This window comes from Oryzias latipes, chromosome 9, assembly GCF_002234675.1.
Source record: "Oryzias latipes chromosome 9, ASM223467v1".
NCBI classification, from domain to species: domain Eukaryota; kingdom Metazoa; phylum Chordata; class Actinopteri; order Beloniformes; family Adrianichthyidae; genus Oryzias; species Oryzias latipes.
This window is the reverse complement of record NC_019867.2, coordinates 6962742-6988109: the sequence shown is the minus strand read 5'-3', so window position 1 is coordinate 6988109 and position 25368 is coordinate 6962742. Positions and strand designations below refer to the sequence as shown.

At 39.6% G+C, this 25368-nt stretch overlaps 2 protein-coding genes across 3 annotated transcripts; one reads left to right on the top strand and one right to left on the bottom strand.

The window, feature by feature from the left end:
* LOC101158202 (LHFPL tetraspan subfamily member 2 protein) lies at positions 1 to 11812 on the top strand. Its single transcript, XM_004072282.4, has 3 exons — positions 1 to 130; positions 9076 to 9703; positions 10625 to 11812. The coding sequence occupies exons 2-3, from the start codon at positions 9304 to 9306 to the stop codon at positions 10879 to 10881; spliced, it is 657 nt and encodes a 218-aa protein (XP_004072330.1). The 5' UTR covers positions 1 to 130; positions 9076 to 9303; the 3' UTR covers positions 10882 to 11812.
* An 861-nt stretch (positions 11813 to 12673) lies between these two features.
* LOC101157947 (secretory carrier-associated membrane protein 1) lies at positions 12674 to 23439 on the bottom strand. 2 transcript variants are annotated; one of them, XM_023958290.1, is made up of 10 exons: positions 23084 to 23439; positions 21451 to 21531; positions 21148 to 21258; positions 20507 to 20518; positions 20159 to 20267; positions 18923 to 19051; positions 18676 to 18835; positions 18413 to 18514; positions 17286 to 17403; positions 12674 to 15684 (listed from the first exon to the last, which is right to left on the bottom strand). In XM_023958290.1, exons 1-10 carry the CDS (start codon positions 23138 to 23140, stop codon positions 15523 to 15525), a joined length of 1041 nt encoding a protein of 346 aa, XP_023814058.1. In that variant the 5' UTR covers positions 23141 to 23439; the 3' UTR covers positions 12674 to 15522. The 2 variants fall into 2 exon arrangements, with proteins under 2 accessions (XP_023814058.1, XP_023814059.1); XM_023958291.1 differs by lacking the exon at positions 20507 to 20518.
* Positions 23440 to 25368: the final 1929 nt, after the last annotated feature.

Sequence of the window (25368 nt, the reverse complement as noted above, 5' to 3'; positions counted from 1 at the left end):
TTGTAGGAGGGAGAATGGAAAGAGAAAAACGTCCTGAAGAACGGCTCTGCTTTTCAGTGAATGACTGCTGGGAGAGCTGGGCTGCCCCGGGCAGACATCCACGACCTCATCTTTCTGCCTGCAGAGTTTGGTAAGTGAAAAGGCCGTGCAGCAGGAACACTGTGGTCATCAGTGGACCCTGTTGTGGAGGCTGGCATTTGGATTTCATTTGATTTATGTCTGTAGATACAATGAAAGTATTTTTACTCAAACTATTGGCTGCCAAAGTGACGTTCTAAAGTTTTTCAGCAGCTTTTCTAGGGAGTGTTTGCATCTTTTTTTTTTAAAAAATGTTTTAGTTCCAGTTAAGGTTTCTGGTATTTTATTACTAAATCCTATATGTTACCACTTGTGGGGAAGTTTGTTTTGACTGCTCCACTGTCAAATGCAACACGTGGTAGGATAGCATCATACAACACAACGACTTTTACCATTTTTTTGTTGCCTCTTTGTCCTAAGTCCAGACCTAAAACGTGTCCACAGAGCGGCCCTCTCCCCTCTTTTTCCTCCACAACCTTCTGTCCTTGAAGTACAGGGAGGAGGTCCATCTATGTGAGAGCCACCCATGGAGCTCTCGGCCTGAGACGCACTCAGCTGGCCAGGAAGGGAAGTGGTACTACATCATAAGCTAAACAAAACCAGAAACATCTGGGGTGTTTATACAAGCTTAGCTCAAGGACAAATTCGTCCCTGTTTAAGAGGAACAAATCATCTGTCAGCTGAACAACCTACGGGTAAACAGACATTTACAATTCAAAAGATAGACGCTCAGTAAATTCCAGGAATTGTTCTTTAGTGCCGTTAGATTAGCGTTAACTTTAGTGTAATTACCCAAACCTGACATTTTTCCCAGAATGAGTTTTGGCAGGTGCAGACTTGTATGTCACAGAGGGAGCCAAGTGAAGGTGATGGGTGCAAGAGATCTCTTCACTTTCATCAAAACAAAGTTTGCCTTTAACCCAGTAAAAAAAGAAGCTTTTTTTTTGTCATTTACAAAGCTTACTGGTTTAACTGGAGAACATTTTAAATTCCCTGTTTGCACTTTCAAACTGTTTTGTGTTTTTCTTGAATGGCATGTTTCTGTCAGACAAACTAGTTTCTACACAGAGGTTGAAAATACATTTTCAAAGACCTTGTCCCGATTTTTAATTGTTAAAAGAGGTAAATAAGTCATGTGATTTTTGGAGGAAAAAATATCTTTGATGAAGAAAAAGGCCACAATACATTAGTTTGATGATACAGTTCTTCACACACAGACACGGCTTGGCCTTGAAACTTCCTCCCACAATGTTACACAAACTATTAGTTAATCATAAGGGGGGAGGGGGGGCAGCCTAAACTCTGAGGCAAATTTCTAATGAACTGCTGCTCTGTAGAAACTATGTCCCAGAAAGGGACATTTAAAAAAAATGGCTAAAAACGGCATGATCATAATTAATAGACCACTGGAAACACTTCTACAGTAGATCAAAAGATGATTGTGTGGGACTTCAAACAAATGGTTTCTGCAGAACGCCAGTAGTTCATTAGCGATTCGCCCTTTGAAATGTGGGCAGGACTGTTGTGCTGATCGGTGCTAATCAAGGCTGCCCCGACTTCCCATCATCCACATGTTCACATCTGTTTATCTCCTGCGAGCTTACAGCCCATCACACCCCCAAGCTAACATGACCAGAGCAACAAAAACAGGGAGAAATTTCAGAGCTCCCCAGCCGAACAGCTTGAACGAGGAAAAGGTCTGCTTAAGGTTGTCAACAGTATGTTTCTTATACAGGACATAAAACTTACATCTTTAATATTGCATTGATAATTATTTTAAGATTGTACATCAGAATACAGCAGAGCAGGGAGCTTGTGGCCCGCCCAGCATATTTTCTACTAATACTAATCTTTGTCCACGGCATTTTTTTCATCTGCTCCTGATTCACATCAGAAATACTCAGAAATGCAATCTTAAGCTTAATTTTTTTATATTTCTATGGATGTCTTCCATCATCAAAAAATGCCACAAGAAAATGATAAATCTTAGTCTTTAAATGTCTTCTCGCATGTGGAAGCAGCAAAGTTTTATTTTCCTAAGATTCTGAAAAACATGTTTCTAGAGAAAATGTTACACTTATTGCAGAGAAGATGAGGCAAGAAGTCAGATGTGGTCAGATCTGCTCAAAAATAGTCAATGCTGCCTCATTGGCACGTGTGACGATGGAAATGCCCTACATAGAAAGCCATGAAGACAAAACAACAGGTGCAAAGCAGCAGCAGAGCCGGGCAGTCGCGCCTGGTTTTGAGGGACAAAAAGACAAGGGTCATTGAAGGCTTTTGTGCATCAGAAACCGCAGGCCCACAGGGGGCCACGGTGACCTGTCGCTGAGAGTGAAGGAGAGCTTTCTGGGCTGCCTTTGAGAGTTGAAAAGGGAGTTGTGTGTCAGGGGGGGGGGGGGGGGGGGGGTCTTTGTGTGCCTTCACCAAATGAAGAGCCCTGATTTTATCCAGGTTTTTTTTGGCATGCACACAGACACACAGTTAGGAGTCTGGCTGAAACGTTTTGCTGAAGCAGTCATGCGTTTTGATGCAATCATGTCCCGGATGAGTGAACGCAGCCATGGCACCTTTTAGTTTATGGATGTATGTTTGTTGTATGTTTGTTTTTGTGTGTGTGTATTTTCTGGTGAACTGTCAAAGGGAAGCGTTTACTTGTTGTTTACATTTTGGGGTCTTCTTGGTGTCATTAGGGTAGACGGTCTGGTTGTTGTATACAAAATTCAGAACTCCTGGCGTACTTTCCGTCATCATGCGCCGTCCTTGAATTGTTTTATAGTGCTTCATCAGGGTTTGTGAAAAGAATTTAATTAGCTGAGGCATTAAACAGGCTTTTGGTGGCGCCCATCACTCACAGGCTGAAGTTATGAGACACAACTTGTGGTAAAAGTCCATCCATGGGAAACATTTCTCTTCTTGCAGCTCTATCATTCCGTGTTTATAGAGGGCAACAAAAGTGGCGGCTCACATGGTTATGCTTAGCATGAGAGGTTTCTTTAAAAAGAGGCTCTTGTTTTATTAGATGTGGGGCAACTGAAGGAGCTTTGTGTAAATTACCAAAACCTTACTCATCTTTCTGGTGTTTCTCTTGTCTTCTGAGAAAACGTTTGACATGTAGAACACTGTGAGAGCAGGTGGAGCTCTTCAACCCTGAAGTGTTTAGGCGCGGCTTTGAAAGGTATTTGGAATGAAAATTCATAAGCAATGTGTGCAATATTTTTTTTTCAATGCCACCCCCAGTGCTGAATATGATTTGAAATCAGTTTTAGCTCCCTGGAGGTAAACTTAAATTGGTGTTGTTGTTGCTCAGCAGATAAAAATGAGCCGTGATCAAAGTTTTCAAGTCAACACAAGATCGGATTCTCTGAGTTGTGTCTGAACAGAAACCTGTTGAAAAAAAGACAGCGGAGCCTGATCGGAAAATTAACTGGAAGTTCAGGCCGCATTGTTTTCTTGTGCCTCATTTCACCTTAAGCTCGACCGATTGCATTTTTTTATTTAGGGAATACATGCTTGGTTCCTTTTTTTCCTTTTTTGGCTTTGGAAGACCTGAAAAAAAATCGAATTGTCATTAGTGGTTCACGATTTGCTCAGTACACAGAAGATGGTGAAACACCCCTCTCTGTGGTTTTGGTCTGAGTGCGTTCCTCATGGCTGGTCCAGATGTTTGACCTAACCAGAACAGAGCAGGCGCTTAAGGGGCAGTTTGCCTTGGTTTGAGGTTTCTGGTTCAGGACTTGTGAGTGAGGAAAGTCCATTAATAGAGCAATGTTGAACCACTTCAAGTGGGAGGTCATCCTATCTGAGAGGCTCTCCTGAGACACCAAAACATTTGGGCCATCTCTCACAGGTTTATGTCTAAGAGTGGAATTGGTTCTCATCGTGTCTTAACTGTTCTGTTTTGGAAGTTCTCCCCAATAAAGTAAAAAAAAAAAAAAAAAAAGAAGAAGTCTGAGTCAGTGATGCCCTGGACCTCTCACCCACCCACCCACCTTGACACCTCATTCTAGTCCACCCCCTCAGATCAAGCTGTATTGGCCTGCACTCATTACCTCAGCAGCTTGGCATGCGACCAGCACCGCTGCTGATATCTCAGACCAATTACTCTACAGTTACTCCTCAGCGGCTTCCTCTATGGCCAACTGACTGACCCACTTCTGCCACTAATGGGGAGCTTTGTCTGGGGCTTTGACCGAAACTGATATTTTTGTTTATTAAGAGATAAGTTTATTGCTGTTCAGACTGCTCTGCCAGCGCTAGGTTTGTGTTGATAGCTGTTTTTCTAAATCTGTCTAGGAAAAGGGAGACTGCTGGGAATGACTGGAAAACCGTGTGTGTGTTGGCATTAGGTCTCACTGCATGCATGTGTGTGACAAGTGTTGGTTTCTGTTGGGGCTGCTGGGCATTGTGGGATGCGTTAGGGTCCATATCTGTTGTTTAAACAATATTCCTGAAATGTTCAGCCTTGGCAATAAAATCTGAAGAGAGCTGCAGTTACAAAGATCTGACACCTTCAGGAAATATTTTAGAAGCAACAGGGAGGCAGAGACCTCTCACCCACTTTACCGTGATGACTGAGTTTTGAATAAATCATAATTCCGAGTGTCTGATGTGGCGTGAAGTGTAAAAATACTCCTCCCTCAGGGGTCACTTCAACACAAAGAAAAGACTGACCTGTTCTGCCAAAGCACTTTCCTAGAGTTCTGTTCAACAACCAGCAAACAAGTGGAAAGTTCTCATCGGTCTCAGGATGCAGTGACCTTTCTGCACACTAAACATCACAGTAGTACTTGATAAATGCAGCATGCACATGCTGGCAGCAACATAAAGCTGCAGTGCAGATCAGTCAGATGCACAGGTCCTACTAATTTCCCTATGACTCTCTTGGAAACCCCTGCAGAAAAGGAGAATAAACTTCTCATTACCCTCTGATTGTATGCTTTTGAAGGACAAAAGCATGTAGGACGAGCGAGGAGATTTCCTGTAAGACTCCAGGATGGCTCACAAGGTGCGTCCTGACTACTTCAACAAGGTATGTTTAGGCTCCTTCTCTGTGTTTTGAAGGGGCAGAGCTGCTAATTTGCGGGCACTGCAGTCTTAACAGACAGCGCCATGCTCAGCCTGGATAGACTGTAATCAGCAGCAAAGTGACGCTTCACAGAGTCACTTCAGCTTTAAACCTGGCAGATATAAGCAAAACGTTTGGGAAGATGTTTGCACACATCAACAAGTGTACGGAATCTTTTCAGTGAAGCTGTGCTGAAGTGCCTCATGTGGAGTGAAACCATTGTAGCGGCTGCTGAATGGAAACTGGTAATGATAAGGGAAGCCCCGATGTGGGGAGAGGCCTGAAATAAACTCAAGGACCATGATAGAAGTAGAAGGAATTCCCTAAACTGTCTTCAACCACATTAAGCCACTTCAAAATACCTGCTAGTATTTTTGACTGGCCCCTCCTCATAACCACTGCTCCCCAGAGTCACAAACACGCTCCTGCAGATATGAACGTGCTGTAATCCTGTCTGAGTGATGGCGTTTGGGCCAAAGGAACATCATCTTCAAAGGGAAAGACACTGATTCTTCCTGTTTATTTTAGGCTACTTCCTTTTTGACTCACATTAAACTGTGATGCTCTGCTATGGCTCAACTCAGTTGTAATTGAATAAAACTATCTTTGTTTATTGTGAACTGAGTCATTTCATGTAGACTGCACACAAATTATTGTGAATAAGGTTTCATGTCATCTGTAATCAGGAACAAACATTATAAGAGAGTAAGTCCAAAAGAGAACACTTTTATTTCTGGTAAGATAGATGCTGATAATGTTATAGATTTCATCTATCTGAAAGTCCAAGTCTGTTTCCATGATGTACCTAAAATCCTGACGTAACTTAGGTTTTAGAGAAAGAGATTGAAGGTTGATGGATGGATCCATCCATCTGTCTGTCCATCCATCTTCAAAACCTGCTGAATCCCTTTTGGGGTCATGGAGTTGTGAAAGCAAACCCAGCTACTTTTGGGTGAAGGTGGGGTACAGCCCGAACAGGTCGCCAGTCAGTCTGTTGCAGGACTACACGCTCACACACTCACATGTAATCCTGGGGGCAAAGCCAGAGTTCCTGGAGAAAATCCATGGATGCATGGAAAGAACATACAAAGTCCACACAGAGAGGTCCCGGCCGGAATGTGACCCTTGTGCTATCCTGGGCACTTTAATGTTTGGAGTTGGGTCATCTAGACCCACTAGACAGTGTGTTGAACCTTTTTTCTTCAATGATTTGTGATCCTCACTGGTGTCCATGGATTACATGAAATCTTTCCACCTTTATCCACCTTTGTCATTGTGGGAATAACACATCAATGTAAGGGTGGGGTCATCTAAGATAGCACAAGGGTTAAACCAGGGTTCACGCTGTAAAGGGAGAGGGCTAACCACGATGCCACTGTGGAGCCTGTCTGTAAACTCTTTTTTTTGTTTCTCTGGGCCAAACATGATGCTTGTCTCTCTTTTCTGTGTTATCTTGTCTGTGTTTAGCTGCAGAAAGTAGTTCTGATCCCTTCAGTGATGTGTTGAATTCAGCAACACACTGAATCCACCGATCCAGATTCACCTGATGTGAATGAAATGTAATTGAAGTTGAAGTGTCATCTGCATAATTGTGGTCAAAATGATTGCTGCCTTGTCTCAGCCAGCCTTAAGGAAGCATGTGCAGATTAAACAAAAGAGGCCCCAGGATGGACTTTTAAATTTGCTTGATGGGAATAAGGCAAAGTTGTATAAAAACAACAAAATACAACAAAGTAGGTCAGAATTCTTCTGAAGAGAATCACATCTGCATCCGAACAGTTTCACATCACATACCTGGTGCTTTGATGTCTTTGCCATGCCTTTGCATTTATGCTCTTTGGCAGTTTTCTGGTTCATGAATTGGCATTCAACTTTAAAAAGAATCTCTGAATAAGATTATGCTCTCATTTCGTGGCCAGTGAAACCCAACGTTTTGCCTTGAAATGAGTCAGATTGTATCAGACATTGTTCAGCGTCAGAGCCCATTCTCCTCAGACATGGTGGGAGGATTCACGACCTTGAATAGAGGCTGGAGCAGCAGTTTTGTTGTAACACAATCTCCTCTTTTTTCCCCCCTCAGGTCACTGGAGTGATTTAAAGCTCCTAATGAATGCTTATGTGCTGAACTTTTCATCCTCAACAAGATGACAGATTTAGTGAAAGTTGGAGCATTGACACTGAGAGATGCATCTGCTTTTAGGAATTGAAATCCATAAAAAAGAAATGTATACATTTACAAGACTGGTTAAGCCTTTATATTGACTCTTAAAGGTGACTTTTCACAAAAGCTTGGCTTGTTGTCATTAAGGAAAAAAGAAAAAGTACACATACTTTCTTTTATTTGCATTAGGGTATTTGGAGCTCAGCATGTCTTCATAGAAGCCATTGGAAATAAATCCCTTAGATTATTTATCAACATTTTAAAGACTAATCTATGATTCCTATATAACTTGTCCAGGCTGGAGAGGCTTACTTACCTACAACAAACCAGTAAAGTATGCAAAAAATGTCAAATAATGTCTCCTCTTGAATGAGATACTGATCTGTCTGTTCTGCCTAGAAATACAGAGGGAATCGGTGGAGTCATGGGAAGCTTGAAAAGCCTCTTATTTCCCTAATGTGCGCTATCATCCAGATTCAGAGAGTCTGGTACTGTTGTCTTTGATGCTGGAGGAAGAACAGTCAAGGAACCAAAGAGGGCTTTTTATTTCCAAAATAAGTATCAGAATTGTCCTCCTGTTGAGAAGATTTCAAAAAGATTTTCAACAAATTGATAAATTATCTGCTTTCTTTAGATAATAATAAACACAAAATGACAAGGATTGTGAAATGAGATGACATAAATGAAAATCAAGCTGCAGGCTTATGAATTCTTTTCCATTTTTACTGGCTTGAGGTTTGTGGAAACTTGCTTTGTCATTGTAATGTGAGCCTGTGGTGTGAACACGCTGCAACACACTGCCTGAATTACAATGAATGTTAAAGTTGATTTTTAAGCTTTTGCACTCCCACGCTGACATAGAAAAAAAAACTTGCTGTAATTCAAACTTTTATTTATTTGGGTATCTGTTGTTTCAGTTGTAAACAGTTTGTCTTTTAGGAAGGAAAAGGCAAAGTGTTTGCAAAGTTAATTCATCGACTTTCATGTCTGTACATAACCAGTCACACGGAGGAATTCTTCCCTCTGCAGGCCTTGTTAGTACCTGAATGTGAGAGATGGATATCATAGTCTTCTGAAAAAACATAGACCTCTCTTGAGTTATCCCATCCCAGTGTAAACCCTGCACATACTTTCTGGGTTTTTGTGACATCAGAGGTATCTGTGAAGCCTCTTATGTTCAAGAAACTCTGAGATGAAAGCTGCTGGCAGAAACTTCTCACATCAGCTAGTAGAGAAAAAAAGTTGGACCGAATATCAAAATATTACTGTTATGGCGACATCAGCATTAAGAAGTATCACAAAAGTACAGAGGACTCTGTGTCTGAATGGTTATCTGAAGACTTTCCAAAGTGAAAGCAGATGGCCTTAAACGCCACATGATGGGGTATTTGTTTGAATGGATAACGCAGCCCTTGTTGTGTGATTTACAGTTCTGAGGATCAGGCATGCTCTACTCTTTCTTGTTAAATGTGGCATGCTGCAACAAAGCTCTGCACTGATCCGTGATGCCAACATGCACCAGGCTGCTGTCTTACTGATAAAACTCAGCACCCAAAAAATGACTTTTTTAAATTCTTTGTGACTTTTTCTGCATTCATTAAAACCTTTCTCAAAGCTTGATAATTGCAGATGGAAAAGATGAGAAAAAAAGTAGAAATAGAAAATCCCACAGATCGATGAATAAGATTTGTGATTCATCAGGCTTTTTCCTGTCTGTGCACGCATCTAGTTTGACTAATTCTTTAACTTTCTTATGTCTGCCCTTTAGGTTTCAGGTGGCACCATGACTACAAGAAGCTGCTTTAGAGCGTTGTAGCTGTTTGGAACGACGGGAGCATCATCTTTCATCAAAGAGAAGGAGGGAAAGGAGAGGCTGTCCTGAGAGGGGAATAAGATCAGCCACATAGATTGGAGCGAGGAACTCACCTCACCATCTTGTTTTAAAGAGACTTGAGGATTTGTTTGACTGGCCTTAAAGCGTCTGAGACCAAACGCCATGTGTCATGTCATTGTGACGTGCCGCTCCATGCTGTGGACTCTGCTCAGTATTGTGGTGGCCTTCTCTGAACTCATCACCTTCATGAGCCCCGATTGGCTGCTGGGACCTCCTCATTCAGACTCTGAAGTGAACGGGGCCGGAGTGGACTCCGGGGAATACAGACCGTCGCTTGGCCTCTACAGCCGCTGCCTTCGCGTCGTCGGGGTGAGCTGTGGACCTTACGCTGGGACTTTTGGGGAAGTTGCCAGTGGATTCTGGCAGGCTGCCATGTTGTTTCTGGCAGCAGGGACGCTTGTGCTGGGGCTCGTGGCCTGCATCTCCATCTTCAGCCTGTGTTTTCAGAGCATTTTGAAGAAGAGCATATTTAACATCTGCGGACTGCTCCAGGCTATTGCAGGTGAGACCAAGATCCTCCACAAACACACTTTGGTTTAACTTGTTTAGGTTAATTAAGCTTTGTCCTTTTTGTTTAAGTTTTAAACGAACAAGCAAAATAACACTGAAAGGTGACATTTACTGCAGGGGGGTTTAAACTTTTTGGGAAGGAGGGCCAGATTTGGTGAGGTGAAAATGTGTGAAAGCCAACCAATCGGCCTGTATTCTTTGAACCCTTATAATGAAATTACATGCAAATTAACTTTTTTAAGAAAAACAGAATTTAGCCAATCACAGTAAAAAATTGTACACATAGTTTTCAGAAAGTGCTGAGGGTGACATATTATTGCTTCCATGACATGAGTCTGCAGGCCTGTGAAAACCTGAATGTGGGCCTGACTTTGGACATGTCGGATCTGTTGTCCTGGAATGATTTACTGTCGGAATAAAATTAAAGCACGGATTCTAACCTTCTGTCTATATTACACAATTTAATCTCCCCCTAAAAATATGATAACAATAAGTAGTACTATTTGCTCATAAAATGTTTTTTTTTAAGGAAGACAATTCGAATGTGTTAGCTAGTTTGTAGAACATTTTCTCCAAATTCATCACAGTATAATGGTAAAATTAGCAGCTAAAGTTCTTTTAGTTGTTTTTGTAATTGTTTTTCACATTTGGCTCTCACAGGTGTGTTTTTAAATGGATTTTGATAGCATTAGATCATTGCTTGACCTCATGTTTTAAGACCGAAGGGGTGGCACCAGCTGTTTGTGTCCTCGTATCACAAGTCTAAACCTCGTCAACTAAAAAATTGATGCAATCTTTACCACCGTTGAGTCACTGTGTTTTTCCTGGCAGTCTTTTTCTGCTCTGTGGTTCATTCTTTGTGTGAATAAAACCGCTCATCTTGCCGTGTGTTCTCTCCATATCTCTGCCTCAGGTCTGTTGCTGATGGTGGGCCTCATGTTGTACCCTGCTGGCTGGGGATCACCAAAGGTGATTGGTTACTGTGGCGCTGAAGCTGCACCCTTCAAGCCCGCTAACTGCTCCCTTGGCTGGGCTTTCTACGCCGCGATAGGAGGAACACTGGCTACCTTTCTGTGTGCCGTCCTGTCTGCACAGGCTGAGATCGCCACCTCCAGTGATAAGGTTCAGGAAGAGATTGAGGAGGGCAAAAGTCTGATCTGCCTGTTCTGAGTTAGAGCTGCCTGAAGTGGAGTCCCACACGTCTCAGTCAGTGAGGATGAACACTTCTCTGAGGGTTGAATAAAAGATAGTCGATTGACAAAGTCTTGCAAGCTTCCTTTGAAAAATTCTGCTAAGGCCTACGTAAGAGGAATAACAACTAATAACTGTCTGGATCTCAAGGTCAAGTTCCCACAGACTGTTTTCTAATGCAAACTTTTATCTAAAATAAACCACTGTTCTTATATGAATTCAATTAGTGAATAACAGTGTTGTGACCAAGGACAGAACACGTACTGCTGGTAAGATGCTGTGGATGTTTATAGCCTCATAATGATCTTAATCCCTGTGCTTCACCTGCAAACCACTAATCATAAGCAGACATTCTTACCAACAGACCCTACAACTGCTTAGACGTCATCTGTTTGTAATCAAGTATCAACTCCTGAGAATCCTACATTTTCCTAAAGTGCATCTTCTGAAGCTGGGGGCTCACTTCAAAACACTTTTTTTCTGCCAAATGGGCTGATTGATGATTTGATAACACGGAAAAGATGAAAGAAGAGATGGTAGATTTGGGGCTTTGAGCTTTTCTAACTGAATGTGTGCCTTGCATTGCAACTAAGGTTGTGCTGCATTGGTGCAGAGTTGTATCACTTTTGCTACATCGTTGTTTTTTGGAATTTGTTTAGGGTCAATTAGAGCTGATTTTCCCTCCAAAAATTATTACTTTTGTAGTATTTTTGTATACAAACAGCACCTCATATTTGTTTGTTTTTTTGCACCTGCCTGGTTTTTGTATTGCTAAATATCTGATTACTTTACTGCTCCATATGTCACTTTAAATGCAGCCTTTCCTGTGCTTTTTTTTTGTTGTAGATGAGATGTGCAATATTTCTGCCTCAGTTTTTTAATGAAAGAGTAAAAGGTTTCAGACATTGAACTGTTTTTGTCCACTTGGTTGCAATAACAAGAATTATTTTTTAATGTGATGCTATATGTATGAGAGACTGAAATATTTTTGCATTTAAAGACCCACTAAGATCATCTTTTGATCTATTTTAAAAATGTTCCCAGTGGTCTTTTAATTATAATTATCATTTTTAGCCAATATATTAATAATGAAAAAAAAAAAAAACCTTGCTGCTTTCAAGGACAGTTGGCGATAAGCAATTCCATCCGTTTCCTGTTGCTGTGAGCTCTCTGTTTACATGCTCTCATGCTGGCTTACAGCCCCTCACTACCCCAAACTGACATTACTGGTGCAACAAGAATGGCGAGAAATTGTGGTGCTATTTAGCAGTGCAGTTTATATGCCAGAGTGGACGAGGAAAATGAAGATGTAGATCTATTTGTTTGCAAGTGGATAGATCAGAATGGAGCGGAGCAGGGAGCTTGTGACCACAAACAAGCTTTTCCAAATGGCCTTTTTTCATCTGGTTTAAAAAGAAGAAATACTCAGAAATGCAATTTTAAGCATAATTTTCCTAATATGTGTCCTCAATCACCAGAAAAACGAGGTATTTAAAAGACTGCAGGTGGGTTATTTTCCAAAACCGGCTGGCTGTACCTTGGTTTTTAGAGGAAACACTGACATCTAGTGGTAGCAAGTAAGTATTACAGAGCAATAACTCCTAGACGTCAAAATTGTTTTTCCTTTGTGGTTTTGGTGTTAGTTTTGTACTCAATTAAAAAAACGTTGGCACTTAAAGTTTAACATAACAAAACATCAAAATATAGATGAAAGATTTTAATGTGATTCTTTATTCTATTAAGTGTAAATAAGAGACAATGTTTCTAAAAGTAAGGTCTGCAAATATTTCATTGAAATTTTATTTCATGTTAATACCATAAATATACAAAACTGAAACTATTTCACATGCAACAAAGGCCAGACAAGGAGGATTATTTTCTTTTTACATGTGACTGATATCAGGAATCAAACTATACAAAATATACAGGTGTCCCTAACGGATGAGGTTTTTCTCTGGTTCAGTGAAGTAATATCGTCCCAAGTTGAAAACTGAGTTTGATGTCAGCAAACCTCCAAACACATCCTGTACTGCAGACCACTTTGCCACATACATGAAGAGAAATACCCACCGTGACATGGCTTGGGATAACAATCATTTTAAGAACAAATACAAGGTGATCTTGTAGGTGAATTTAAGTTTTTCACTAGCCTAAAGCAGTAAAACGGAGGGGAACACATCACAAAGGAAGATTTGAAAAAAAATCCATATGGACATTTGGTAGATTTCTCACAGCTTTTCAGGATATAGAATAACACTTTAGGGAACTTATTCTTTCAGACATTTTGTGTTCAAACATTCGCATACAACAAGCACACTTTTTGCGGGACAAAGTCTGTTTGCAGCCAAGCTGATGCTATGACCATGTCGTTACAAAACCCAATAATGTTTAACAACCAAAGAAAACTGAAATGCAACAACTTAAATAAGACCATAAATAACAGTAAAACAAAACACGTTTCACACTTGCACTAGAAGCACAAATGTGTGCTGCACTTTTCAAAATAAAAGCCAACCCTCATTTTCCCATCACTTTAGGGATCATTTCACAGATAAACAGCCACACCTGTTAGGTGTACATTAAATGACACTATCAAAGCCGCCTTAAGTGACGGTAGTCTGTACAGTTTGTTACACTGTTGTAACCAGAGGCGGGTCGGATGGCCAAAATTGTATTTGGGAGTAGCTTTACTTAAAAAATAAGTAGAAGTACAACATACTCATTCAAATATTTTACTCGAGAGTTAAAAATGAATGGCAAAAACAAAATAATTGAATAACAGTTTTATCATTAGAACTAAATCTTATGGAATCTGCAAAAAACAAACTGGTATTTCTAGACATGGTGACAGTGTAAAAGAGAATTGATCTTTTTTTTTACTATCAACAAGCCTTTGACTGATGTCTAGAATAAATACTGATGTATACTAGTTAATATTTTGCAAGTTGCAGACATTTTGGAAAATTTAAACCTATTTTCTCTATTGAAGATAGAACATCAATTCTTTCTCATTTTTCAATTTTCGTTAAATGTTTTTATGCACAAAGGTTGATTGATGCTAATACCACTGCAGACAGGAAGTTTGTTGTTTCTGAAAATGTTTAATATTTCTGCATAAACACTGTTAACAATATTTACCTTCTTATGCAATTATAGACATAGATATTGTATCGACATTATGATGTATCTTTAGAATAAATGGTTCGAAATATGAAAATAGAACCAAACTTTATGACAACCCACTGCAGTGAATTAGACATACTGTTTAAAATTATAAGTCTATTCAAGTAAAATAAAATTTTTTTTTTTTAAAAACCAGCCACCTCTGGTTGAAACAGCACATCAGTTAGTGTTACAGTGATATCACTGGATGTGGATTTGGTTCTTTTAATGTTCATTTTGGCTACAAAACAGTAATTGTGTGTGGTACATTTACACAGCATTAGTGTTTTTACCTCTCCGTAGACGCAGAGTAATCATGACTGTAGCTCTGTTAATGTTCAGGTCATCTGTCAAAAAAGGCAGCTCAGTCCTCTTCGTGTGAGATTATTATAAACTCCAAACAGGAAATGTGACGGCGGGAGGAGCCAATCAACAAGCTCAAAATCTATAGCAGCATTCATTTTTTCAAAATATGAATGAGAAAAAAACGCAAAAAGAGTAGAAGGGTTAATGGGTGCACAATTAGAAATAAAAATACAGTCAGTTTTAATGTCAAACACGTCAAGCTGTTAAAACCAAGAGTTGAACTTTCATCTCACAGCGGTTAGAACATGCAGTCATCTCCAACAGGAAAAGGAGGGACAAAGTTAGGCAGACATTCCCCCAAAAAGCCACTTTGAGTAGCCTGAAGAAAGGCAGTGGACTGAATGACTGAAGCTCAGGTGGGCCGCACATGCTGTCATGCTTTCAATCTGAAGTTGCTGGGCGAGCCTGACCAGCGTAGATTAAAGAACAGCTGATCAAGTTAGAGGTGTTGCTGAGAAACAGCAACAGATTCCTATTTATGAAATAACTGTTACTATTGGGAGAATGGTATTTGTCTCGTCATAGAAACACAGATCTACAGAGGGTATGGTTTACCTTTCCGATCTCAACGTCAAAGTGCTGGATAACTAAAAAAAAAAAAAAAGGTAGGGATTTTCTTAAGTGAAACATTTGCACAGAAACCCACACACGCACTGTGGTGGACAGCTAGAAAACGAGGAACGAAGTTCCAACCACCATGTTCGGATTATCACTGTTTCACTACGCTACACTGAATTCTTCAGGCAGAAAGTCATGACAAAAACAGGGAATCCAAGAGCTGCAATCTAGGCCTGATGTGATCACCTCAAGAGGTCAGAGGGAGCGGAAAGTCAGAGTGTGAGAGATAAAACCCCACATGCTCACAGCACATCGCTACCTAATCAATGCGAGGAAAAGAGATGGGAGCTTTTGAACCGGTGTTTGATGTTAGAGAGGATGAACAACTCTGGCCAATCTCTGTTACTCACCAGTTAGTAAGGACAGTGTGAGCCTCTGACATTCAAAATATTTAAGCCAGAGTTGTGTGCCTCCCTTATGACAAAATGTGTGTTTACAGTTGCAGCTGTGTGGGAATGTTTGCCATCTCTGTCTTTAAGGATGAGCTTTGAAGGCCCCGCGAGCAGCATTGGTAGCAGCATTGGCTGCAGCGTTGGCTGCTGCAGTCTGAACCGTCTTGTTTGACATGACGCCGGTGGCAAACTCCTGCTGCGCCTTCTCAAAACTAGCACCAGTAGTTCGGTACAACGCGTGCACCTAAAAGGAGAAACAAATGGTTGGGAAAATGTTACTTTTTTTAGCTTTTAGTTTCCCCCCCACAATAAAGCGTTTGAATATGTATTCACACATTTGTGCACTGTTGAGTACCGTAAATTCCGGACTACAAAGCGCACCCGATTACAAGCCGCAACCACCCATATTCACGTGTTTGACTGCTTTTATACATACACAAGCCGCGTCAGAGTACAAGCCGCGCATGTGATAGCCGATATTGTCATCCTGACAGATCACGCCCAGTATCCCAGAGTGGGTGCAATTCATTAGCACATTGTGGGTGGTGCCAGTTTTGCCTCTGGGTCACGTATTTGAGTGTATCGACACCTGTCAAACAGCATGGACCTATATTCTGTTCACAAGTCCCTCAGTTATGGTGTTTTTATTTCATTTTTTTTTTTTACTTATTGACAATCTAGGTATCTAACATAAAATTACAAACAGTAACCATATAATCAACATTACATCCCTCAGTTATAATGAGGAAATTTACATCTGTGATTCCACATTTCCCATGAGTCTTAGGGGCTAAAGGCGGGGCCAACGCCCGGCTCGCCATTCTGTTGTACGTGTTTAAGAATTAGCAAGTAGCAGCAGTGCATGGAGGGGTGAACGGGAAAAGCTCTCCTTCCGCTTGTGTCGCGGCAGCGTTATGGGAGTAACAGGACTGGTTAGAAAACACAACGGTAAAATAAAGCAGCGGCGACTGAAAAGCGCGCGCCTCAGCGCGATACGCGCGCCTCAGTGCGGCGCGTGCGTCAGAATTCAGAAGCCTCTGCACTCCGCGGACGCCTCTGCGCTCCGCTCCCGCCCCGCGCGCTCCTTGTCTCCCCTTCCTATCTACTCCGACACCTCTGGCCAGGGCAGCTTCAAGGAGGAGCACTTCGTCCCCGTTGCGCCGGTGGACGGAGCAAATCATTTCTGTGCAAAGCAATCGGACTTAAAACTGTACGTTTTGTGTATGAGGGGCGGGTGCGTTGTTACGTGTGGGAGCCATCAGACTGCCATCGGCCCCGCAGCTCAATCAGCAGGAGAAGATGTCTCCAGCTCACACGGAGGCTGTGAGTTTTTCAAAGCAAAAGTGTAAATTCACTCCATGCGCTGTTCTCTCCGTCACGCAGCAAACCGGCTTTTCCAAACACGTTGGTGACGGTGGACTTTTTTACGCTGCTTTTAACGATTGCTTTTAACTTGAAAGCTTCATCATAATGTAGCGGCGATCACGTGCACGTTGGGTCTAATGGCCCCAAAGGATTCTGGGATGCGGCCGGGCATGCGTGTTTCGTTTTGTTGAACCATGACTGAAGTGTCTAAGACCTGAAGTCAAGTCCATGCTGTTTGGCTGCTAAGAGGTGTGTTGAATAAAAATGCCTCGTGCTTGGTGTTAGATAGAGAATTCAAATTATTCACTGAGTTTGAAAATACGTACATGGCGGCCGCCAATTAAATCCATAAATTAGCCGCGTCACTGAATAAGCCGCAGGGCTGTAAGCGCAGGAAAAAAGTAGCGGCTTGTAGTCCGGAAATTACGGTATTTTCTTTCCAAAAGCTGCACTTTTGTCAGCAGTTCTGTGAGTTTTTACCTTTTTGAACATAATGAGTGAGCCCACAGCCAGAGCAGTGAACAGAGCAGCAATTAGCAACATGATGATGCCAACTGGGATGCTGGTGTTCAGACCAGTCAGAGCTGCGATCCAGCCGCTGGAAAAACCAAAATCAGCATGAGCGAACCTCAGAACAGACTCATAGAGCAGTGGTCCCCAACCCTCAGGCCACTTAGTACCGGGCCGCAGACAAAAAAACAACAACTTTGAATATTTCTGTTTTGCTTACTTTCTAATGTTGAAGGAAGTTTTAAATTCTGTCCATCACACTCTTGACAGATGTGAAGTCTTTCGCCTCGGTCACGTATATTATATTACGTATATTTGCTACCTTCCTAAAGCAGCTGCTCCAACTGCTAAATTAAGAGCCCCAAGCTAACAGAATTAATTTTAAAAAATATTTGGAAAGTTTCTTTGCCTATTTCCCTTCTCTGCTTCTGTGCCGGTCCCAAGCGCGGATAAATTGAGAGGGTTGCGTCAGGAAGGGCATCCGGCGTAAAACATTGCCAAGTTAACCATGCGACTCCTCCTCGAAAGGGAGGTTGTTTTGCTGTGGCGACCCCTGATGGGAAAAGCCGAAAAGGAAAGAAGATTTGGAAAGTTTCTTTGGGGAGAAAAGAGCCATTGAGAAATTGAGGAAGAGTGACCTCAAAGAAAAAGGAATCTCCTATTTCGAGCGAAAGTCTTCCTTAAACTATGGATTCACTGTGACAGTTGTTCTCCGGCACCAAACCCGCCTTGCATAATATGCAGCCACTGACTCTAATGTTATGCTAGTAATAAAGCTCCACACACACTATATTCATGTTTAATATTCTAGATTTAGAAAATACCATTTTAATGACGGTTTTGTCATTTTTTTTCCGCTTTTTTTTTTTCCCATCATACCTTAAACGCCTCTGAAGTAAGCGTCCACTTTGGCGTTTAGGGAAAATCTACGGCGAATTTTAATTCGTTCAACACAAAGTTTAAGTTTAAACCCGAAGGCCTGATTTCCGACCAAACGACATCCGATTTTTTTCGCAATCCTGAAGCTTAAAGTAACAAAGCGCCAACTTTGGCCCTGTTTGTTAAAATTACGTCCGACATTAAATTGTAAAACTCACCATGTTCCCCAGCCAGTGATGCCAATTGCTTGTAGGACGTGAACTCCAAACTGACAGATGTAGATGAAGAAGAAGACAAAGAAGCGGAATGAGCTGTCACTCCTGCAGTAAAAACAGAGTTAGAAGAATTTAACACCCAAAATACCTTTGGTCCAAACACTTTTTAGCACTTTTACACATTTTATCCATCTGTAAGTCGATCATCTGTTTTGTTAAAAAAAAAAATAAAAAAATTAAAGTATTGTTCTTGTGTTTCTTTGTACCTGAATGCACCATAGAGCGGTCTATACCAGCAGATGAAAGAACATGGAGTAAAGAGCAGAAACCAGAGCATGGCCAAGCCAAAATCTACGCCACGGGACGCATCTACAATAAACCACGCCAGGCAGCCAAACATGTTCACAAAAAGTGTGCCTGCATGGACTGGCAGAGAGAACAAAGTGTAAAGGTTTCATGAAAAGCCAGAAAATAATAAACCTATGATTTGGGCCACACTGGTTGACCACTTACACATCCAAAGGTTGTACATAATCTTTACGGTCTTCTGGAATTCTACGGGAATGTCCACAGCTATATCATGATAGAAGCATGGCCCAACGGGAAACTTCTCTGGAAGTGGAGGCCAGTTGTTTTTGCGGCCTGCGGGGACAAGATTTCAGAGTTAAACAGACTCGGAAGGATGTAAACTTAGACTAGCTGTTGAAAAGGTGAAACTACTTATCGAGTCATTATTTAAGGTGGAAATATTTTGATCAGCAAATACATTAGGATTAGCAAACATCAGGGATATATTGGATGTGGTGTACAGCAGTGGTAACACATTCTCAAAGCTTGGTACATCAGAGGAGGGATGACACAGGCGGCGCCAACATCAGATGCTGTTCTGCAGCGGAAATGACATCATGATGACCTGCATCACCCAATGTCAATCATGTCCTGGTAGCCAAAAGACTCTAAGCCCCACCCCCAGAAAAGTTAGGCTCAATATTAAAAACTCGGACTTGAAACTGTAAATTGGGCAAAAAAAAAGAAGAAAAATGGGAAAAGGAAAAAAAAAAAAGCTGTCCAGAAACAAAACTTTGGAATACGAAACTACGTAGGAGCTTTAGTACGACAGAGTTTTAGGGCCAGTTTACAAAAAAAATAATTTAATTACGTCTTTTATGTTGTAAATTTAAGTCATAATCAATTACGAGATTTTATCTTGTAAATTTACGAGAAAAAAACTCGTACATTTATAAGATTTTAAGCCGTAAATTTACGAGATTTCTTTTTGCATTTGGTGGCAGTTTTGTTTTGTTCAAGTATGCAGTATTTCTTAAAATTTTAATTTTTTCCTGCACTAATTAAAAAAATATAATTCTTTCAAGTTCACAATTGCTTTCAAATTTTCTATTATTATTACTTTTTTTAATCTGTTTTTTTTTTAATTTACATTAAGATTATCCTGATTTGACTTCATACATTTAAACCAAAACTAAAGGGTCAAAACTTTGGGACAACAACATTAAACTCAATGCCATCTCTGTATTTACAGTGTCAAGAGGGTTGTTGGTTCTCAAGAGTATCTCCATTCATGAGTTTTAACAATATTTTCTCTTAGCTGACCTAGATTGAGAGCGTGTAAAACAAAATGAAATGCTGTTACTGTGGTAACACACCATGAGATTTGCTTTTATGAGTAATGATCGTTCAGATTAATGAAGTGCTGGGAGGTTAGAGCAGAAACCTGGCAGACCGACTGACCTGCTGCTCCGTGTGTCTGCAGCTCTCTCTCCCGACGGTCCAGCTCCGCGGCTTTCTTCTCCAACTCCTCCTGCCTCCTCAGGAGCTCGGCTTGAGCACGCGCCTGGTCCTGCCACAGAAACACCCAAAACACTCATCTGTCTGCTACAGGACAGATAGCTCATAGGTGAGCAATGTCCGCTTGGGTAAATTAAATGGAGTTGGTTTGAGGTGGGGAAGAACAGGAAAGGTCACATTACTAATGTTCACAATTCTACAATTGCAAAGTGAAGGTCAAATAATAGTAACGCATACATTTACTGGTAAAAGAAGTTGGGTAATGGAAATATTAGATTTAAAAAAAAGTACCTCAGTACGCCGCTGATGGGCCATCAGAAAATACACAGTTTATGAAAGAAAAGAGGAAAAATGAACCACATGCAACTCATGTAAATGTGTAGTAAAAATGAAAGAATATGAATAGCTAATGGAGGCTTTTCAAACATATATATATATATATATATATATATATATATATATATATATATATATATATATATATATATATATATGTCTGGGCACAAAATAATGTAGCTTTAGCCTTTCTGTTGGAAAGAACTAAGCAATTTCTAAAATCCTACTTATTATTAATCTTGTTTCTTTTTGTTTTATATTCATACCAAAGCATTAAATCTGTGTTCAGTCATGGTCAAACTCATGAGCCAGACTCAAATTATTGATGGAATTTTTTTTTTCCTGTATTCAAGGAAACAATACTGATACAGCCTCTTTGGGCCAATTTTGCAGATTTTTCAGAAATGTAATTTGGGTTTATCAGACCATCTATCTTTTAACGGAAAATGTCAGTAAGAACATCTCTATCAGCAGTACATCACATTTTTGTCAATTCAATCAAATAAATAAAACCGTTACTTTTTAAATATCTAAATCCCGGTGTGTTATTAAATGAAAAAATAAAGAGATTTTTTTCCTTGTGTATTGGTGCATACCTGAGTTTGTTGCTGTGTGTAAGCTGGCGGCTCTTCCGTGGGCTTCATTATGGCAGGCTGTGTGTTCTGGGAAGGTGCTGGAGCAGATTTGGGGCCGCTTCCAGGTGCTGCCTGCAGTACAGAATGTATTTATTGCAATCATACTGGTAATACAGAACAAAATTTATGCAGGAGAAGCTGCGATTAGGCCACAATCATGCTTCCTCAGTGCAAGACAGAAGGGGTAAAATGAGGCCACTCACTGAGGGACAAATATATTTATGCGCTATTCATAATAATGATAAATCTACTACTTAAGCCGACCGTTCTGGCGTCTGTGAAGGGGTTGTACTCCTCCAGACCCCCAGGAGGGGCAGATCGGGTCACTTGGGTCACAGAGGGATCCTACAGGGGAGAAAGGTCAGGGATTTAAGGAGTTAAAGGCTACAATCTCAAACTAAGTCTTGTATTTTACTAATTTTGAGCAAACTACAATTGGTAATAACACTAAGTGTCTTCTAACTTTACAAATAATTGACTTGTGATCACACTATGAGGAAGAATGGATGGCAAGGAGAACGTGCACCATCAAATTAAATCAAAACAGGGATTCACTGGGATTAATCGGAGATATGAATATAGCCCTTGCAAAAGGATCCAATCGTAGATACATACGTTTTACTAATACAAAAAAAAAACAAAGAAAAAAACATTCATGTGTTGTTAGAAAGCTCAATTTACTAAAAATGTGCTAGTCTAAATTAATATTGAGTTCAACACATAATCTGAAATATTGTTAAAAGTTCTTTACATTAACTTTAAATTGATTGCGAAATCCCTCCTCAAGAAATCAATTTAGTTGAATTTTTGAATAAAAACTAAACTTGTTGTTCACCTTTTGGCAAATTCAATTTACGCCGGATGCCCTTCCTGACAAATCTGCATTTTTTTTGGGGTGGGGACTATGTGGCTACATATTTAAGACTAAAAACTAAACTAATATTTAATAAATGCTCCAATTTAATCTTTAGTTATTCAAACCTGCTTTTTGGAACAGTTAAATCACAAAATCATAACAAAACAACTACTTCTTTTGGGAAGTCTGACTGGAAATCAGATGTCTGAAAAAAGGTTTTTAAAAAGATGCTTTGACTGTGTCGGAGCACATACAGCCCATTCTTTCTTTTTTGTCAGATTTTATGTGGAAAAAGTTCGAAGTAACTACTCTTGCATGTACCAGTTAAATCACATATTGATAGGGTTTTCTATGTAAAAATAAAGGTTTATTAAAGGTTAACTGCCTGTTGCTTTTAAGTGACATTTGACAAAAGCACATTTATTATATTATTACCATAAAAAGCCTGGTTTTGATTGTCATTATTGCACGTGGGGGTTCATATTTTAACCAATTTTTTGTAGATTTCCAAGAAACGAATGCACTTTTATTTTAAATGCATTTGACAGTAAACAAATACATGTAAATGATCTGCTGTGACAGTCTTATCAGATGTTTTAATCATCATCACCTGCGTCCATCACAGATAATTCAATATATTCTGGGATATCTGAAACATTTCCAGATTAGCTTTTAGTCAACTTAAAAAAAATCTAAATTAAACGCTCAAATATGTTGTTTAAGCTAATGTAACCCTGCTAGCACACGTCAACAATGCCAATGATGCTCGACTGAACATTTGATTTATCTCAAGACTTTGAGCAAAACCAGCAGAAAAAAATACAAAACTATACATTTGTAATGTCTTCCCTAATAAAAAACAGTCTCTCTACGCGTGAGTGATATGGGATAAATATGGAGACCAATGATGGTTTTATTTTGATTCTGAACACCTCTAGCTAGCACTCAAGCTAACACATTATTAGCACGAATGCTATATTATCACTGGCCTCAATGGGGTTTCTAGCATCTGTTAGCATGTCGGCTGGCCGAGAGAGGCACCTGAAAGGGATTGCTGAAATCCGGGTCTGCAAACGGATTGCTGTCAAAGTCAGACATGGTATCGCCTTTCAGGTAGCAGCCTCTTGTCTGTAAAGAAGACCCCAAATCTCCGGGTAAGGAGCAGTCCGTCAATACCACTGCCTCTCTCTCCTTTGTCTGCACCTCCTGCTAACGCGGAGACCCCCCCTTGCTTAGCAAGTTAAAAAGTAGCACAAAAAATGGCAGTAGAGATGAGAGGATGCGTGATGAACGACAGTCCTGTACGTCACAGTTTCAGCACCACGGCCAGCAGCACAGGCGGACAGGTACAGCACTTCTGGAGACAGGTGCGGCGTGATGGCACATCACACTTCCGCCCCTCAGGTCTTCAAAATAAAGGCGTGTTTTATTTATGACATGCTTTAAAAAGCGTTTAAAGCTTAAAATCCATTGATTTTGACAAGGTAAGCCTCATCTTAAGACACTACAACGTGTTAGTTTGACTTAGCCATCAAAAAGCTGAAGAAATTAAGTTTACGTTTCAATATTGATTAATTCCCACCCCCAATTGCACTTCAAATCTGCTTTGTTTAAAGATGGAAAACAGTTTTCAAACAACTACTGATAGAATCTTAACAAAGGTGGAACTTGTTATCAATAAAATGAGGAAATATAATTTTAAAACAAAACCAAACAGCTGATTTTTGCACAAAAGTAACAAAAAAGGGAAAAAAAACAACAAAAACGAATTCATAGATTCGATGGAGATGTTACATTTTTCAAGTGGATGTTGATTTCGCTCTATTTTCAAACTTTTAAACTTAGAAAGGAACCACTTAGAAAATGCAAGTGTTTTCCTATCAACCCCATATGAATTTCAATGTACTATCACATTAAAGCATTATTAATGCATTTATTGCCAAAGATTTATTGCGTGAGCGATAAGTTACAGAGCTTGTGCACATATTTTATATTTATATCAAGGAAAATTCTGCATTTCAGGTTTGTTTGAGATATATATTTTTTTATAAGAACACATTTTAGTTTTTGATGATCTCCAAAACTCAAAGAACAATTTTCACATTTTTTTAATTTCTTTATTTGTTTTCATTTCAACTAATCAACAAAGATCTTGCACAAGTTCTAATACAAGGGAAATTAATGGGAACAGAAAGAAGAAAACTCTGCCCCTTTTACATATTTGGATAAATAAATTGTATATTTAAAAAAAGAAAAAAATGTATTTATTAAAATATATTTAAAAAATGTACTGCAATATACTGTAGGTATGTTTGTTGCTTAAAACAAAGTATTTTGCTTAGAATAATGCAAAATATCCCTGACACAGCTTATTTCTACTTTTCTTGTACCTGGAATTAGGTAATGTGGTTGCAGTTATTGTAAAAAGGTAATTTTGAAGCAGCACTTTTTTAATCAAGGTTTTTTCAGGTGTTGTGTGTTTTTTTAATTGAATGTTTTATATTGTTTCATGTAAGTGATTCATAATCTTTCTTTTGTTTTGGCTTGAATGCTTAAATTGACCATTTTCTTAAAGAAGAAAAAGACGTAATAGACATGGGTTAGCTGCAGATTTGAAGTAACACCCTAATGGCTCAAGTATGGCATACCACACATTCACAAATTTGGTTTTGAGTTACATGTTTTCTAAAAAATCTGCTTGATTCCTTAATTACCTATTGTACTTTATGACTGATTACATGTTTTTGTACAATTGCCTATATGAAGCCCATTAAGATGACTATTGCGGTAATATTGGGCTAAATAAATAATTGAATTGAATTGAATGGAATTTAGCAACAATCTGGTTTACTTTGGTTGTGCTCAATGTGTGACCAAAAAAAAAAAAAAAAGTATTTCTGAGAAATATGCTGACATTTAAGAAAATGATTAGAAAAAAGCCAAGAAGTGTGATATAATGGAAACTTTTCTGTTTTTTCTATGCATAAATTTAAACCATGTGCAGAGGAAAACTCAAGAAAAATACACATACATTTAGAAATTTAAACAAGTCATAATTACATATGCAAACACAAATACTTTTATTGGAAACCATGTTAATTTTTATTTCTAAAAAAATTAATAATAATAACTTGCTTTTGATGGATGGGCCTGTAAACAGAAAGAACTCCACTTTTTTTTTTTTTTTTTACTAAATCCCACTTTTGTCAGCAAGGTAGAATTTAAATTCATGGGAACAAGCTACAGAGGACAAACCTGGAAAAAGCTAAGAATTTATTACTCACAAAAAAAAGAAAAATTGTATTCTAAGGACGATTTTAGTGGAA